Source organism: Cydia fagiglandana, chromosome 9, assembly GCF_963556715.1.
Source record: "Cydia fagiglandana chromosome 9, ilCydFagi1.1, whole genome shotgun sequence".
In the NCBI taxonomy this organism is placed as follows: Eukaryota; Metazoa; Arthropoda; class Insecta; order Lepidoptera; family Tortricidae; genus Cydia; species Cydia fagiglandana.
In genome coordinates, this window is record NC_085940.1 from 14,746,300 (window position 1) to 14,764,123 (window position 17,824).

General features: G+C 37.0%; 1 protein-coding gene and 2 long non-coding RNA genes across 3 annotated transcripts in view; 2 read left to right on the forward strand and 1 right to left on the reverse strand.

The window, feature by feature from the left end:
- Positions 1-3,226, forward strand: part of LOC134667781 (uncharacterized) — a 60,680-nt gene extending 57,454 nt beyond the window's left edge. The window contains exons 4-6 of the mRNA XM_063525191.1: positions 448-632; positions 1,510-1,649; positions 2,515-3,226. Coding sequence (XP_063381261.1) covers positions 448-632; positions 1,510-1,649; positions 2,515-2,854 — 665 coding nt within the window. The 3' untranslated portion in view covers positions 2,855-3,226. The remainder of the gene's footprint in view (positions 1-447; positions 633-1,509; positions 1,650-2,514) is intronic.
- Positions 3,227-8,654: 5,428 nt separating this feature from the next.
- Positions 8,655-12,677, forward strand: LOC134667468 (uncharacterized). Its single transcript, XR_010098639.1, has 2 exons — positions 8,655-10,801; positions 10,900-12,677. It is a non-coding gene; the product is annotated as an uncharacterized LOC134667468 (long non-coding RNA).
- Positions 12,678-13,096: 419 nt separating this feature from the next.
- On the reverse strand, positions 13,097-17,783 carry LOC134667443 (uncharacterized). Its single transcript, XR_010098637.1, has 2 exons — positions 14,348-17,783; positions 13,097-14,220 (listed from the first exon to the last, which is right to left on the reverse strand). It is a non-coding gene; the product is annotated as an uncharacterized LOC134667443 (long non-coding RNA).
- Between the last annotated feature and the right edge of the window lie 41 nt (positions 17,784-17,824).

Genomic DNA, 17,824 nt, shown 5'->3' on the forward strand with positions numbered 1-17,824 from the left:
GCTTGAAATGCAAATGGAGCCGTGCCTATGATTACAACTGGGACAACTGGCCAGTAAGGCATAGAATAAAATAGATAATGTGGATTCAAGGTTGGAATTTGCATGATTAATGACATTTACTGTTCAATAATAATGGCACCTCGATTCGATATTACCCAGTGCTTTGTTGCGATAGACTATCAAGGTAGCTAGGTGTTACGGCCATTCCCTGTTAATTAAAACCTAACTACTGGTACTTCTGTGCTAAAGGGAGGGAACTAAATTGATATGCTATCTTCGTGCTAATATTCCATAGCTGGCAACTGATAAGAGCATACTAACCCCTCTGAATGCAATAATTATGTATTAGTTACCTACTTTTTCCTTGTAAGTATGGCAGCTAATGCCTATACAGGAAGGCAAGTCTTTATTTACGCTCACTCATATTATGTATGACATCTATATCAGTTTATAATGTATTCTGTGATTTGTGTTTTCAGGTTCGAGACGCATCATATGGCTCGTCATCGGACTCTGACGGCGAGGCCGAGGGAGGCCACGGAGAGCCTTGGGGCGTCGCGCGGTTGCTGTACGCAGGCCTCGGGACGCTCGCTGTCGGCCTCGTCGTCTATTTCGTCGGCACTGGTGACAAGGTTAGTGTCTTCATTTATTTAATCCTCGGTAATATGTCATGTCATAACTCGTCATCCGGCAGTGAGCAGGTATGTGACATCGTGCGCCCGATATGCGTATTTGTCTCATAGATTCTATTCTAGATTAATCTCGGCGCGATTCGGGAAATAGGTAAATTCACTAGATACGAAATAGTAAAGGTATGTGACGTCCCACCGCAAAAGGTACCTTAGCGGACGCAATAATACGAGTATTGGAGAGGCGTTAATTATGCGCCAACCGCCATAAGGTACCTTTTGCCGTGGAACGTCGCATATATTATGTTTACTATTTGATATCTAGTGAATCTCTAATTCATTTCCGGAATCGAGCCGTTCTCTCAAGCTAGTCGATTGGTTTATTAAATATTCTACATCTGTACAACGTACCTAGTATACCTACCTAGCACCCACTAGTTTCAAGCCCAGACAAACGATTTGCAGCCATCATGTAATCCTAATTAAATAAACGCACAATTTTTTATAGGTACATCATTAATATTGGCGATCCTTTGAATATACGTCGTACCTACTCGTAAAAGATGCTTGCCAAGTAAGGCGCATGGCACACTGCATCCGATTCGCACGTCACTCCGATGTTTGAGCGAGACAAATACGACGTGCGAATCGGATGCAGTGTGCTAACCCCCTACAGGCATCCATCCAGGAGGCGAAAAATCTCGGTTCTTTCGTACTAGAGAACTTAGGCAGACAATCGTTCGAAACACAGACTTTTCGTAGCATCTTTCATTTCTATACCTACATTTTTACTTTTCCTTTGGTGTTTGTCGATGTCACTTTGGTTAGGTCACCAGATCAATCTGTATTGTTCTCTAATATTTTGTAAACACAATTCCAGGGGTTCAAAACGCCGGCTCTGCGGCTGGTGGGTCCATCGCTCATCATCGCCGGTCTGGCGTGTTGCCTGTTGCGAATCGCCTTCTGTATATTCGCCAAGCCGTGCTGCCGACGGCGGACCAACTACAAGGAGAGCAGAAGGTACGAGAAGTAAGATCTGCTCAATAACATATGCACAATCTTAAACTGCATTGGCATAGCTAGGCGTGGGCGAAGTGGGCCGTCGCCCACGGCCTCATGCCCAAAGCGGGGCCACGCTCGAGACCCATTCGGGCACCGTGAAAGAAAAGGGCCTCACAGATATGCCCACGTCTAGATTAATTAGTTCATGCCACTGTTAAACTGTTATTGTTGCAACATCCATTGTTGGACAAAGGCTGTCTCCGCCGATAAAAAGTTTCTCTACGACAGTTCGTGCGTTGTCCTCTTTCGACGGACCGGATTGTCTGTTGTTCTTGTCAAATTATATTGTATAGTTGTGAAAGTCACTGAATTGAATCTAGGGCATACCAACATTATATATTAATTGAAGCAAGTAGGTACTTATTAAATCCCTTCCTCCCTTCCAAGCCCGATACCATACAAACTAACATTACATATCTACAGCCTACAACTCTGTTGCGTCACCTGTTCCGGTAATTCGTCAGATTCCCACAGAGCCGTAGAAATACCACACCCCTCGGCCAGAACTCCGCGCTTGCAATGCACACGGCACGCACCGCAAGCAATCCTGAATTCCTGACCCTTGCTGCATTACCCATACCCATGCCGTAGGCTTGGCCTTTAGGTGTTTCAGTTCTAAATAATGGACAGGAACCAATACCTAGGGACTCCGTGGACACTAAAGGAGGCAGTTAGCAACCTGAAGACATTGCTACGTTTCATGGAGGAGCTGGGGTGATTAGAGTAGTGCTACCTCGTTCTCACGCAAAATAGGCACAATGGTTGTCGACTTGCGGAAAATGCCCAGTATAACTAACTAATTCATTTTGACTTATGATTGTAGACTGTCCGGGGGAGAAGGCGAGGAGATGCCGCTGGCGGGCGGCGCGAGCGCGCGGGCGGGCCCGGCGCAGTGCTCGCCCGCGCGTCGGCTGGACGCGTCCTCCTGCGACGTGTCCAGCCTGTCCAGCGGCGAGGAGGACGAGAGGCTGCGCCGGTATCGTACTGCGGCTGCCCCGCCGCCGGTGCCGCACGCGCCGCCCGCGCCGCTCCCGCCGGCCCCTCCCCCCGTCACCGCGCAGCCCGCGCCCCCCTCCCGCCGCCCGCCGCCGCGAAACGTCTCCTTCGCCGGTCCCAACAACGAGGGCGAGCTCGTACTCAGCCCCGCTCAGCTGCGATCCTAGCCCAGCAATAAACGTGACTCTAACGACGTGAAGTGAACTTTCTATTCCATTAAGCTACGAATTGTTGATTATTTGCACGTTTGAATATATTATTGCAAGCTCCTATCTATAATCGTAACTAATTGTAAGTCTGTTTTGCTAGTTTTTATTTGAATAGGTATAGTGTCTGGTTTGATTTGAACATTTTAGCGATATGGTATGAAATACTAACTATACGCCAAACACATTAGGTGCGTATGCAGCACAGCACGCAACGCAACTATGGACGACTGATATATAACTTCACGCATTACAATTAACTGGCGGTGTAAGTACTTACCTATCTCCATGTCAACACAGCGAGGCAACGCCCGTGCCGCATTACGAATCTGGTATGTACGAGTATTACCCTCAGTGTAAGGCCTGAGTGGACGCTCGGAGCGGAGCGTTCGGCGGGGCGTGCAGCGTGGCGTCGGGCTCACAAGTGATTTGAGCAGCGTGCACTAAGGCCGCTCCTATACGTTTGCATTTGCTTAACATGCACGCCGCACGTCCCGCCCCGCTGCACGCTCAACTCGAGCGTCCACTCAGGCCTTACACTTAAGAGACAAACAAAACAAGGCTTGTATTTTAGATAGCGTATAGTGTTTCATGGCATATATCTAAAAAGCTGTAAGTAGTATAAGTTTCGCAGCAGGACTGCTATTCATAATTTTAATGCAGTGTTTGAGGAATTGCTAGACCAATATAATAAACGTGTTCGGTGTAGACAGCTATTAACTTGGGTACAGTAATATTTGAAACATATTTGTCTTACTTTACTTTCTTAATAACATTTAAAGTCTGCGAGATCATCGCAAGAAAAATTTAACTATGCATTTGTAAAAATAAGTAGGTATCAATATATACCGGGTGTGGCCTGTAACACGAGCAAATAATTGAAACATAGATTGGATTCCTCAAACAGTGAAACTTTTGTTCAACAACTTTTAAAAATTATGAAGTATTTAAACTTCCTATTTTTCATATAAAATAAATATTATCGTCAATGGACGCCATCGTCATGCCATGTCATTAGTGATTGACGTTGCTTGTCATGCCTAAACGTAACAAAATTCGCAATACATTGCGTCTTAGAATAAACTTTAAAGTGTATTAAAAATCAAACTACAAGTTATTTTTAAAAGTTGCTGAACAAATGTTGGTCAATATGAGGAGTACAGCCTACATTAAAAATTTTTGCTCATATTACAGGCCACACCCGGTATATTAGATAAATTATTTATATTATGGAAAGTGCAATTCTTTATCATCTTGTATGCTTCTTGTTTTCTCGGAATACCCAACTGGCGTGAAGTGGCGCAGAATAGGGCAGAATGGCGCTCTCTTGTGTCAGAGGCCAAGATCCTCTTTGGGTCACTGAGCCAGTGATGTATCCTTCTTGTATCTAAGTGACATGGTATTGAAAAGTTACTGTACCTTAGTAATTAGATATTTTTTACAATTTTCTCTTGAAATGTACCTATTTCTAAGCATTTATTTGAGTGCTTTAGCAAAAACTAATTGTGCTCGTTCCATCCATCTTGAAACCAGCTAGTGGGCATCTGAATAACGTGTGTTTAAGAGTTGTGGTTTTGGCGAAACTATTTTCAAACAAAATTAATTTACTGGCAGTGATTCCGGGAGGCAAAAATGCATTTATATGTTTAATTAAAAAAAGCGGCCAAGTGCGAGTCCGACTCGCCCATGAAGGGTTCCGTAGCAGCAAGTAACATAATAAAATTGCGGTTTACGATTTATGACATATTAAAAAAAAACTACTTAATAGATCTCGTTCAAACCAATTTTCGGTGGAAGTTTGCATGGTAACCTCAATATCATTTTGGAAGACCTATCCATAGATACCCCACACGTATGGGTTCGATAAAAAAAAATTGAGTTTCAGTTCTAAGTATGGGGAACCCCCAAAATTTTTTGTTTTTTTTTCTATTTTTGTGTGAAAATCTTAATGCGGTTCACAGAATACATCTACTTACCAAGTTTCAACAGAATAGTTCTTATAGTTTCGGAAAAAAGTGGCTGTGACATACACGGACAGACAGACGATGAAAGAAAGAAAGAAAGAAAAGAAATGTTTGATATAATTTTAAGCGTGAAATATTATAATTTACTTGCTGAAACCACAAGTCTTGCTGTTTGAGAGCTAACTAGTAATGTATAACTAAACATAATTGTGTTGAAACTGCCTACTACTAGACGCGAATTTATATTTAAATATAAAAGTCATAAAAATAGATTTATAACTGACAATAATGATTGTTAACTGATGTGTAAAGTGTTACTGCGTATGAGCGTTATTTTACTTTTTTATGTCCTATATAAAATGCGTTGTTGATTTCTAAACATTAAGAAAAAAAACGATAAAAATCAAAAATTATTACATCGAAACGAAATTATTTTATAATTATTAATAATACATAGAGACGTTTCTATAATAAGAACCTATAATTTGTAGTATAACATCACATACTCGTATATCGCGCTATTTTTATTTCACCTGAAACTTAAGTTTAAAAAGCAACAATGCAGCTAATAACAAGATGGCGAAATGTAGTTCAAGCGCCGACTTTAGCTTATATTTTACGATTTATTGTTTACCAGATTTGTTGAGTTATTAATGTCCTTATTATTCATGTTTTAATGTGATTTATAGCATGAAATGAGCAAGCGTTAGTTACATGGCGTAAGAACTACGTATAGACACCAAAAAAGACATTCTTAGCTACATAAATAACTATGTAAATTCGGAATAAAAAAATAAATAGTGAGTGATACATACTGTAAGACAGTAATGTTTTTATGTGTAGGTAGATAAGTATGTGGGTAATTCTAATGATACATAAATATGTGTGTTACGTGCGTTGTATACTGCACAATATAGTAAATACAGTTTATAATATTAAATATACTATATATTTTAGAAATATTTGCACCTTTAGTAGTGAATTATTACAATGTATATCTGCAGATTTTAGCTAGAATATATTTATGAAGACACATTGAATAGGTGTCTACTAACGACAAAATCTCGAGTTTAGTTTCTGTGAAACGAAACAACATAAATATACTTATCGTGGAAGTTTTCGTTCAGTCAATTATACATTCGTAATCAAATTAATGCGTAGTTACTTTGAATCATTTAAATGTAAGAACGGTCAATTACTTAACGATTATTTTTGAGATAAGAGTTGTCTTTGGCTTTGTTCATTTGGCAATAACTAGAGAAATACCTATATTATTTGATATATTTCTTATGATTAACCCCTAGAGCGGCAAAGCAATGATTTAAATTTCCACGACGTGCGGCGCGCAGCCGCGAGGCGGCAAGTTTTCCGTATTAAAGATGGCGTTGTCGGACGGCGTCCATTTAGTATACGGCCCGTTCGAACTTTAAGATACGTCAAATAAATACGACATTTACGAATAGATACGATATTATAACTTTAAGATACGTCAAATATTACGACATTTACGAATAGATACGATATGGATTAGGCACTGGTCCCACCGCGAGATAGTAAGCTATGAGCTATCGGCTATAAACACGAACAAAAGATAAGCACTCCCGTGTAAATAAAAGAGACACGGCGATATTTATAGCTCACCGCTGGGCGAGTAACTATAAATATCGCCGTGTCTCTTTTATTTACACGGGAGTGCTTATCTTTTGTTCGTGTTTATAGCCGATAGCTCATAGCTTACTACCTCGCGGTGGGACCAGTGCCTCAGATATGTTACCGTCAAAAGTGACGTTTTTGTTTGAAGAAACGTCACTTTTGACACTGACATGTATCTAATCCATATCGTATCTACCTAGTCGTAACATTTGACGTATCTTAAAGTTCGAATTGGGCCGATAGTATAATTATTGTTGTCATACCTATATATGAAAGATTAAAGTACTTACGTATGTAGCATTACAAATTATTTATAACAAATTGTTTGTTACTGAATATAAAGTTGTTTACATATTATTATATAAACATTTAATTTAATTGCTGTCTAACATGGAAATTGCTAATCTGTTGACCGTAGCGTGTGTTTGCTACTACCAAACATAAATGTTAGCAATATATTATTTCAGTAGGTTTCCCATATAATCTTATTCTCTCTATTTGTATTTTTAAAATGCTTCTGTGAGAAGATAAGCCAAAATATGTGTACCTTCGAGTATGATTACTGTTTTTTTTTTATTATCAGCACTAAGATCTGAATTGTTAAAACATAGATGTTAAGAAAAAAATGAGCTTGATTTAGAATTACTGGCTTGTGTAACAAAGTGTTGTGTACGAAGTAGATGTTCAATAATAATGTAATGTCAATTCTACAAAGGAGATATCACGATTGTGTATTGTTTTGATACGTGCTTTTCTACGAAGTGCTACGCCGTAGCACGTAGCAAATCTGATATGTAGAGAAATGGTAACGTAAAAATGGTACGCGCGCGCGCCGGTGACTTATTAAGACTTATAATACTGAACAAATATTTTTGGTTTCAGAAAGATAATACATTCGATTCGTTCGTTATTCGAACGTTACAAATTGAACTCAATTCGATCCTTTGTAGAATTAACATTGCCGAAAATCATGATATATCATATCTTTTATTTCACACACACACACGCTTTTCCAAAATTTCTTAATATTTTATAATAATTATAATTTGTATATAAATATTGTTTAAGAGATAACGCACATTGAGCTGGTGACAGGGTTTATTTATTTTGTCTATTGGCAATATCGGCGTGGCAGATGAATTTCCAAAAAAGAAAGATGTTGCATATTAAAAAACTTATAAACCACTGCAAAAAAAGAAATGTATTTTTGCTTGCCAATATTTGTATCCCTACCTATAAGAGTAGTATGGGTTGAGGCCGTCTCAACGATTTTATGAAAATTTGTCTGCCCATTTATTACTTAAAGACCATTTAAAGTACATAAGTAAAATATATAAAAAGTCCTAATTTGGTACAATGTTAGTAGTGTAATACCAAAAACACCAACAATATTCCCTATGTTCAAATAATTATGCTCATAAGTCAGTCGGACAGAGATTAGATAATTTTGCTACATTCGCGTTGTGTACCTACTCTTTTTTATCGAACATCAAAAGTTGGTTATAAATAAGTCATAACCAGAGAGCGCAACTTTGGTGCCGATGACGTCATTATGACGTTAAGTCGCATATAGGATGTTTTTTTAAAACAACGTTGTAACACCTCAATGATTCTTAATAATGATAATATATACCTATATAATTGTTTATTTATAAAAATGCTTGGTAATTTACACAAAAAATAATGTAAACATTAAAAAACGATACGAAACGATCTCCTTCTCATTCAATATGCTTTGTTGTTTTCAAATGTTTCTCTATATTGCTTAATTTTGCTGTTAAATTTTGGTCACATTTTTTCATATTTTACAATCAGAAAAGGAAATTTCTGCAAATACGGCTGCAAAGACTCCATAGCGACTTCAAACAATAATATTTCGGTTATATTTTACTAATAAAAAAATAAGTAAACAGTAATTGGTTGTCATTTCCAACAATCTTATTTTTAACATGACAAAGACAGTTATGTTTTTATACGTGGCCAGTACGTATAAAAACTCTCAACTCAAGTTTCAATATCAGTAAACTAAAGATGCTAATAAGTTGTTATTTGTTTAAGTATCTATAATCTAGATAACAACACTCTGTATTTCGCTTCACGTCATACGTCTGTCATCGGCACCAAAGTTGCGCTCTCTGGTCATAACTTATTATATGTTTCATCGTGTACCGAGTCACAGTCAGTTTATTGAGTAACTGCCCAATTCGAACTTTAAGATACGTCAATTAATAGACATAGAAACGACATGGATTAGATGTGTCAGTGTCAAAAGTGACTTTGTTTGAAGAAACGTCACATTTGACACTGACATATCTAATCCATATCGTTTCTAGAGCTATTAATTGACGTATCTTAAAATTTTAATCGAGCTGCTAGTTCGATACAAGATACTTGTCAATAACAATCACGATCAATATTTTAGAGTATTACACTTTGAGTAGGTACAGCCAGCATAACTATTCGCTTAGCAGCACTCCTGCATACAAAAATGTATGCAGGGTGCTAAGTTAATAGGTTTACTGACTGTCCTTATTACACCTGAGGCCGTCGTTATCTGCCTCTCTATCGTTCTTGACCTGTATATTCGAGGGATAGAAAGGCAGATAAATACATTACGATTTTCGTGGTTCTGTGAGTACGAAAACTCTATAAAACTTGATAATCTCATAACAAATCTAGACTCACTTCAGACTTTAGAAATATTACAATTTGCATGCACCAAAACTTAAGTTCCTTAAAATAAACGATAAATAATTATAAATTCTAATTTATAAGTTTATATTGCAAGTTTATATATGTATATTTAATAATACATATTTAAGTATAAACTAGAGCACTCAGTAAATCTTGTGACAGTATCAGTAAATCTTTGTTTTGGTGCTTCCAATACTAAAATGGACAGCTTATTTCGTGTTTACCAAAAAACGTGTGAACTAGTTTTATTGAAGAGAAATTTTATGGCCTAATCTTATGTAATTATGTGTTTTTATATCATGTCTATAAAATATTTATAAAGGAAACATTATGTAACAGTTCGGGCCACGCCATAGGCGCGGTGTTCACGGCCTAATTCGAACTTTAAGATACTTTAAAAATTTGCTAAAGATACGTTATGGGTCTGATATGTCAGTGTCAAGTGACGTTTTGCAAGCCTAAACGTCACTTTTGACACTGACAAACCCGATCCATGTCGTATTTTTAGCAAATTTTAGACGTAGGTATCTTAAAATTCGAATCAGGCCGATAGTCGGTCATCAGTTGGTATATTCAGTATAATAATATATGTATAGAATGGTACAACACTCAGGAGATATTGTTTAAAGACATAATTTAAAAACGCAAAAGTAATAATTTGAAATGTTAATTGAGTTTCCTATTTAGTTTAAGATGTAAATTAATTGCGATTTGTGCCTGTTGTGCAACAGGTTACTAGATTACCTGTACTGGCTAAGTTCAAGTGAAGATGTGTATACAAATATTATTTTATTGTTAAGGTTTCAAAATAACCATTGAAAATATTATTTATGTCTTAATGACTAACCCATCTATAAAATATCGTTCCCAATAGTTAATCGGCCCAATTCACACTTTAAGATACGTCTAGATACGATATGTCAGTGTCAAAAATGACGTTTTTGTTTGAAGAAACGTCACTTTTCTCATCTAATCCGTATGGTATCTAGTCGAAATATTTGACGTTCTTTAAAGTTGGAATCTGCCGATTATTGTTGAATTAGGTATTTTGAACCCCACTGCTTTATCAAATACAGTGTAAACTATATAGCGACACTCAACCGGACACTTTTTGATGTTATAGAGCATTTTTTGTTAAATAGAGAGAAATTAATATTAAAGTAAACCAACTAGAGCCAAAAATGACGATGTTGTAGGGAGTGAATCATTATATCGAGTGACGTTACATGGAGTTTATACTGTAACTAAATTATACTATACTGATCTTCACTTGATCAAAGTCTAATAATATAAGTTGCGCCGACCAAAATACAAATAAGTTGAGCATAAAACGTGTCGTATATGATAAGTTGAGCATAAAGGATGACTCACGTTAGACCGGGACCGATTTTAGAATTCCGATCGCTCGATTTTGTGTATTTCGCTCAATGATATCTACAGTACCCGGCATTTAAATTCTACTAATAGAATTGAAAACGAATAGTCAATACCACTCGATTCCCAATTTCTATCGCTCGTATTTCAAAAATAAGCATTTCGTCGATTTTCGAGTGACGAAATAGAACGCTCGAAATTCAAAAATCGGCCTCCAGGCCGTGTCCGGGCCGGAGCTTCCGGCGCTTACTTTTCTATGACATGACAGGCTATCACGTGACGCTTTCCATAGAAAACGATGCGCCGGAAGCTCCGGCCCAGACACGGCCCGGTCTAACGTGAGTGATCCTTAACTCATGTCGAATAAGATAAAACATCTCGATAAACCATAACATTAGATATTAATTTATATTGTAAATTGAAGTGTTCTTTTGAAATCATTAATATAGTTATGCATGTATGAAATAACTTCGGTATTTTTAAGCAAATAGATAGGTTAAGTTTTTTACGTGACATTCCTTTTTAATGTGAATTGAGAAATTATGTACACCATACAAGCGCAGTTACCATTTTTTTATACCTATTATCTATTATATGAAGTACAGATGAAGTGCACAATTGTTTTCCATCGTATTTTCACGGAAACGTACGAAAGTGTCTTGCTATTTCAGTAAGGGTAACATTCCATTTCCAACGACAGCTGCACTACTGTCAATTTTACTATGGAAATTGACAATGACAGCGACGCGTTCGTACCGGTAGTGCAGCTGCGGTTAGAAATGGAATGTTACCATTAGTCTCGTTACAAAAAGTACTGAGATTGACTGAAAAAGCATGACCAGTACAAGAAGCTAACGGCTAAGCTTCAGACTTTGGCCCATCGGCGGAAAGTCGCCAGCCTGTCGGTATTCTACAGGTTGCACTTCGGGGAGTGTGCCCAAGAGCTACACGAGCTCATTCCACCGTCCCCATTCTACCATCGGACTTTTAGACGCACGGCCGGTTTCCATCCTTACTTGGTAGATATTCCGCCAATTCGCACTAAGCGCTTTGCTTCTACTTTCCTTATGCGCACTGCCAAGGAATGGAATTCCTTGCCGGCGTCTATATTTCCGTGCTCTTATAACCCGGCAACCTTCAAATCAAGAGTGAACAGGCACCTTCTGGGCGAGCTCGCTCCATCGTAGGCCACGTCTACGCCTCGGCTAGTCTGTGGCCATGAGTAAACCCATGCATAATAAAAAAAAAAAAAAAAAAAAAACATTTCCGAGAAAATACGATGCAATATAATTATGCACTACATCTGTACCTATACGCAACTTTATTCTTGGCTCAGTTGGGACAAAATCAGGTATGAGTAGCCACTTTTTTTTTTTTTTTTTTTGCTGGTTTTACACTCTATAACCAAAACATATTTATTTAAACAACAATAATTAAATTGTGGGCTTTGTTTTAACTTTACGTCAATTTTTTCCATTTAACGCATTTTTAAATAATCGGTTGAGTCAACTCATTAGTACATCGAATATTACTTGTTTCACATAGTACGTTACGTATACTTAGACGCAATAATAAATAAGTGTTCCGTGAACAAAGTTTTGTACGGAACACTAAAAATATGAGAAACAAAATATTAAATGTGATTAATTATAATATTAAATAGCCATTAACGTGCTGTTTTTCGTGAGATTAAAAACTAAAAATGTATAATACTGCCCGATTTGAACTTTAAGCTACGTCAATTAATAGACCTAGAAACGTTATGGATTAGATATGTCAGTGTCAAATGTGACATTTCTTCAAACAAAAACGTCACTTTTGACACTGACATATCTAATCCATATCGTTTCTAGATCTATTAATTGGCATATGTTAAAGTACGAACCGGACCGATAGTCATAGCTCAAGAGGTGAGAGGAGAGTCAAGGGTAAAAGAGCAATGATATGTATGTTGAATTTATTAATTTTTGTAAATAATTGTTTGAGATCATTCCCTGTATGGTTCATAACATTGTTTGTATTTATTTATAGGCATTGGTGCATATCATGTGTATAGAGCAGATGATTAATCAAATAAATTAGAACAAAAATATAGTTGACGTCAAAGTTTCATTTTGTAGGTATATACCTCCTCATCCTTTCCTTATGAACATGAGATCCTAAAGGAGCTCGAATTCAAAAATGTATTAAAATTAAAAAAAAACGGGCTCGCGCACGAAAGGTTTCGGTTATCATTACGCAAATAACGGCAAATAAATCACGTTTGTTCTATGGAAGCCCCACTTAAATATTTACTATAACAACATTTGCTATAACAACTCTTAGGCCCACTTGCACCATTCTACTAACCCGGGGTTAACCGGTTAAACCTGGAGTTGCCATGGTTACCAGTACAATTTGACACTGGGTTAACGGTTTAAACGCTTAACCCCGGGTTAGTGGAATGGTGCAAGTGAGCCTTAATAATAACAATTAGGTACCTACTTATTTGAACGAGGAACGTCAATAAAAGACAATATTAAATGTAACATTCAATATAATCCAGTTTAACTACAATAATCATTTTAGAACATAAAAATACTATTTACAACAATTTATTGCAAGTCTTAAATAAAATCACAACATAAATTTGAAGACGGCCATACTTTTGTTAACCATTTGAGCGCCAAGTCGGCCATAGCCGACAAAGATTACAATACAATATGAACCTTAGTACATTCTAATAAAGGTTACAATCGCGTGTTATATAAAATAGTTGTGGCGGTCAAAAGTTTAAAATTACATATTCAAATTATCCAAAGAGTGGACTACAAATTCACATGTACACACATGTGACGTGTAGTTTTGACACGTTTATATCACGTATACTTAAACATTTTAGTAACAATAAGATAGTCATTATATAAGACATGCACTGGAGAGTTATTCGAACTTTTACATATCTGGAGTAAATTGAATTCAATAAGATTACGATTTAAGGTTTGAGTAGAATATGATTGTTATTTATTTCCCACATACTTTTTTAATATACCTAATGCCAAAACCATACAACATGTGTTTCAATTTATTCCAGTCTTCAATCTGAGGTTGAAAGGAACCATTATCATTTTTTGTTTCGTATAAAGCAATTTATAAAATTCGTTCCTAAATTAAATTCTTAAACTTTAGGTATGATCTATTTTCCAACCTCAATTTAATTATAAAATAACATGTACTACAAAATAGGGTACATCGCCAATTACTAGCCACCCCCCAATTACTGGCCACCTATACTAAAATGAATTCTGTGTATAGGTGAATAGAACTCATTTTTGTAAGAGGCGGCCAGTTATTGAACGAGTGGGTTGTGGATAAATTTCAGTTACTGGCCATTTTCCTTATACTGAAAATGAGTTTTATTTATCTGTAAATAGAATTCATTTTTGGAATAGGTGGCCAGTAATTGAAAAATGGCTAATAATTGGATTTTCGTACCTTATATACTAAAATGAACTTTGTTCACCTATAAATAGAAATCAAATTAAGTGGCCAGTAATTGGGGGGTGGCTAGTAATTGGCGATGTACCCTACATACTGAAAACAAAGTTAATAAGCAATCTGATTTTGGTATAAACTGAAGCGACTCAAGCGTCAATTGATATACTCGCAAAAAGGTGACTGTCCATTTCCAACGACAGCTGCACTACTGTTCATTTTACTATGGAAATTGACAATGACAGCGACGCATTCAGTACCGGTAGTGCAGCTGCGGTTAGAAATGGAATGTTACCAAAACTCTCCTTTTAAATTCCATAAAATAATGTATAAACCAAGACCGGACAGTTTGTTCTATTAACGACTCTAATAACAAGGACTTACGGTGCATTTCAACATGAGAATGACTAATAGACGGATATCTACAAAATACGAGTACAGATTCATGGTAAATATGCCTCTTCCAATCCTATTATAGATTTTGTATAAGTACTTACAGGATATATATTTTGTTTTTAGGCGATGGCATAACTTTTACAATGTGAGCAACCCCGAATATTCCGAGAAAAATTGACTGTTTCATACTTTTTAGGACGATTTAGGGGCTAATTCCATAGTGAAAGTTCTTCAACTTGCAGAATACCTACAGTTGAAAAAACACCTGTATGTAATGTCTACTTATCTCCGTGGATGTCACTAGGTATATAGGAATACATATCAATGTTTTCATCGAAATTCATACCTATATTATCTTATTTATGCATGATGTAGCATCATCATTGTATTTATGATTTACAAGCAACGCAATCCAAAATTAAAAACATGAAAGTTTTTTTTGGACAAAAAAGAAGTGAAATATAAGAATTCATTTCGATATTAAAATGTTACAAGATGTTTTCTTCTCAAATACTGTGAAGCGCGCATGATAAGTTAACATTATTGGGGGTAGATTTTCAAATTTAATTACTTTTTACATAAAATAAGTTCTTTCTACACAACATAGGAGACTTGAATTTGGACGTAACGAGAGATCTATTTACTTTTTATTACAAAAATACATTGATTATGATAATTGATGTTTCTATCTACAATTTTAACTAACTTGACCAGAAAAATGTTGGATTTATGTATTATGAAGCCTAAACGCATCCGTACGTTAAATGTCGGCAAATACTGCATAAAATATTAGCAAATGGGTCGTTCGAAAAAACCTCATTATGGGACATTTTTTTTCAATATTTAATTTTACAAAGTTAAACATATCGAATTACAGCTTTCTAATCCTAGAGACGGACTTGTCAACAACATATTATATCGTAATTGAATGGAAATAATGAGCAGAGCGAAAAGTTGTAGGCTCGGGTTTTTTTTTAGAACGACTCAGTGATACACTGACATTAGGCATTTTCAGATACGAATAGTAAATAGTTAAAAACTGTTTTATAAGATAAATGTGATATAACTATGAGATGGTATATACTACAGAAAAATATATATTATCTCTGGCCAAGCATTAACATACTTAATGTCTATGAGATATTTTATTCTAACATAATTAACGATTTACTGTCAGAATTGGTATATTAATGACATTAGAGAATTTATGCAAAGATGGTGGTGGGGGGAATACAAGCGACGACGCTAACGCACGACGTGGTGAAAATATGAACTTTCGTGGGACGTCATCATCATACTATTTGGCAGCTAACTGTCACATGTCATATAACAATATGTCCCTCACCTCACCCACTAGAGCGGCGCCACAGTTCTGCATCCAGCGAATATATTGTTCATATATCCGAGTCACATATGCTCCGCGCTTCGTTTAAAATTATAAGTAACATACTTTTAAATTCATTAAAACACGCACCATGTTTCCAACAGATCAACAAAAATTTATTACATTAAAACAATCATAAGTACATAGGCAAAGGGTTAGGTAATACATATGTGGGTAGGGTAGAAAAGTGGTTTCAATCGATGTGTGGAAGGGCAGCACCGTCGTCGAACCCAAGCCACCTGGCGGTCGACTTAAAACGGTGGCGTGTGCCTCGGATACACATGCTGGTGGCGCGTATAACGGCGATACTGATCCTACATCTCAGCCAGATTGGTTATAAATATCTATCTACTAACATTCACTGGCATATACTCGTACAATCAGCAGCAGAAGTTGCTAAGCGAGCGTGTTCAAAATTACCTAGACACGTTCTTATTCTCTTAACAATAAAGTCACGGCAAGATCATATTGAACACCTGGCCCGCTTAGCAACTTCTGCTGTTGACTCTTTATTGTCAGATAGCCCTTTGAACCTCGGCATTCAGACAATAGCATTATTTACATAATTTATTTAGCGTTATCTATCCTAGAACATGGATAAAATAAGCACTTCGTCAGGCGTGGCTCACTCCGCGATTTTACGCTTTGCTACAGGTAGCTAAAAGTACATCCATTCCACCCCAATTTTGAATAAGCCATAAGCCGCGCGTGGCGCTGTCGCCACCTAGCGGCCATATCTGTCCTGATCGTAACAGACGCGTTTTGTTAGAGAGTAAGTCTTCTGTACCTAGTACTATTATATATTCTGTGACTTCGTGTTACACACTGAAATCGCGAACTGATACTGCTAATTATTCTTCTTTTTCGCGTTATCCTGGCATTTTGATCTGGCTCATAAGCCTGGGGAGACAACTAATCCCAAGAATTGACTTAGGTACAAGTTTTTACGAAAGCGACTGCCATCTGACCTTCCAACCCAGAGGGGAAACTAGGTATTATTGGGATTAGTTCGGTTTCCTCACGATGTTTTTTTCATCGAAAAGCAACTGGTAAACATCAACACTTTAGATTCTATAGAAGCATCACGTGATCGGTATCACCCGTCATAGAAAACGAAGTGTCGAACGCCAGGGCCCGGACCCAGACCGTTCTAGTGTGAGCCATCCTTCATCTTTCTTCATGCTTGAGTCTAAAAATACCAAGTATAACGACGGACGACTTTTATCATACAATACTCCATTTTTAATAAATATTTTCCATTTTCAAATGTTTCATTTCAGCAACAAATATTATATAGTTTGGTAAGTTTGGTAATTTCCGCCAGTAGAAAAAGGCGGCAAATTGGAGAATGTAGGCGCGAAGGGTCGGTCTTGCATACTAAATTTGAAATTCGCGCCTTTTTCTATTGACAAAACGGTTTGCCAGACTATATTTGCTCACATTAAAAGGCATTAAGTTAGAATTAAATGTAACTTTTACATTAAGTATATCATCACATGTGTAAACGACATAGACTAGGAATCCTCTAGACCGAGCATAGCCGCGCTACCCCTTCTGCCACGCAAACGGAAATTTAATCCATGTTCGAGTCGAAAGTGTCTTTGTGTGACGTCCGTGTCTTTGAACGGACCAATCACGGCACGGGACTTCGCTCACCTCGTCCCGCGCACCCCCGCATTTTTGGCATCATCGGTTGCATGAAATAATTGCTCTAAACTCGGTCTAGAGGATTCCTAGTCTATGGTAGACGATAATGAAGATGTATTGACTTTCAAGCTTCACTCAATTTCGTGGTGTAAGCTCTGAGGTCTCATTATTTTCGCTTCCAACAGGTTTCTATGGGAAACGAACGTGATTTCAACTAAAATTGACATTGATGACATTTCCATTCATATCAAATATCACTTTTACTACACCTGAGGGCCTACCGCGAACCGTTCGAGGTGTTAGATCTCTGTTGCACTACTTGTAAATTCATACATAAGTGTGACA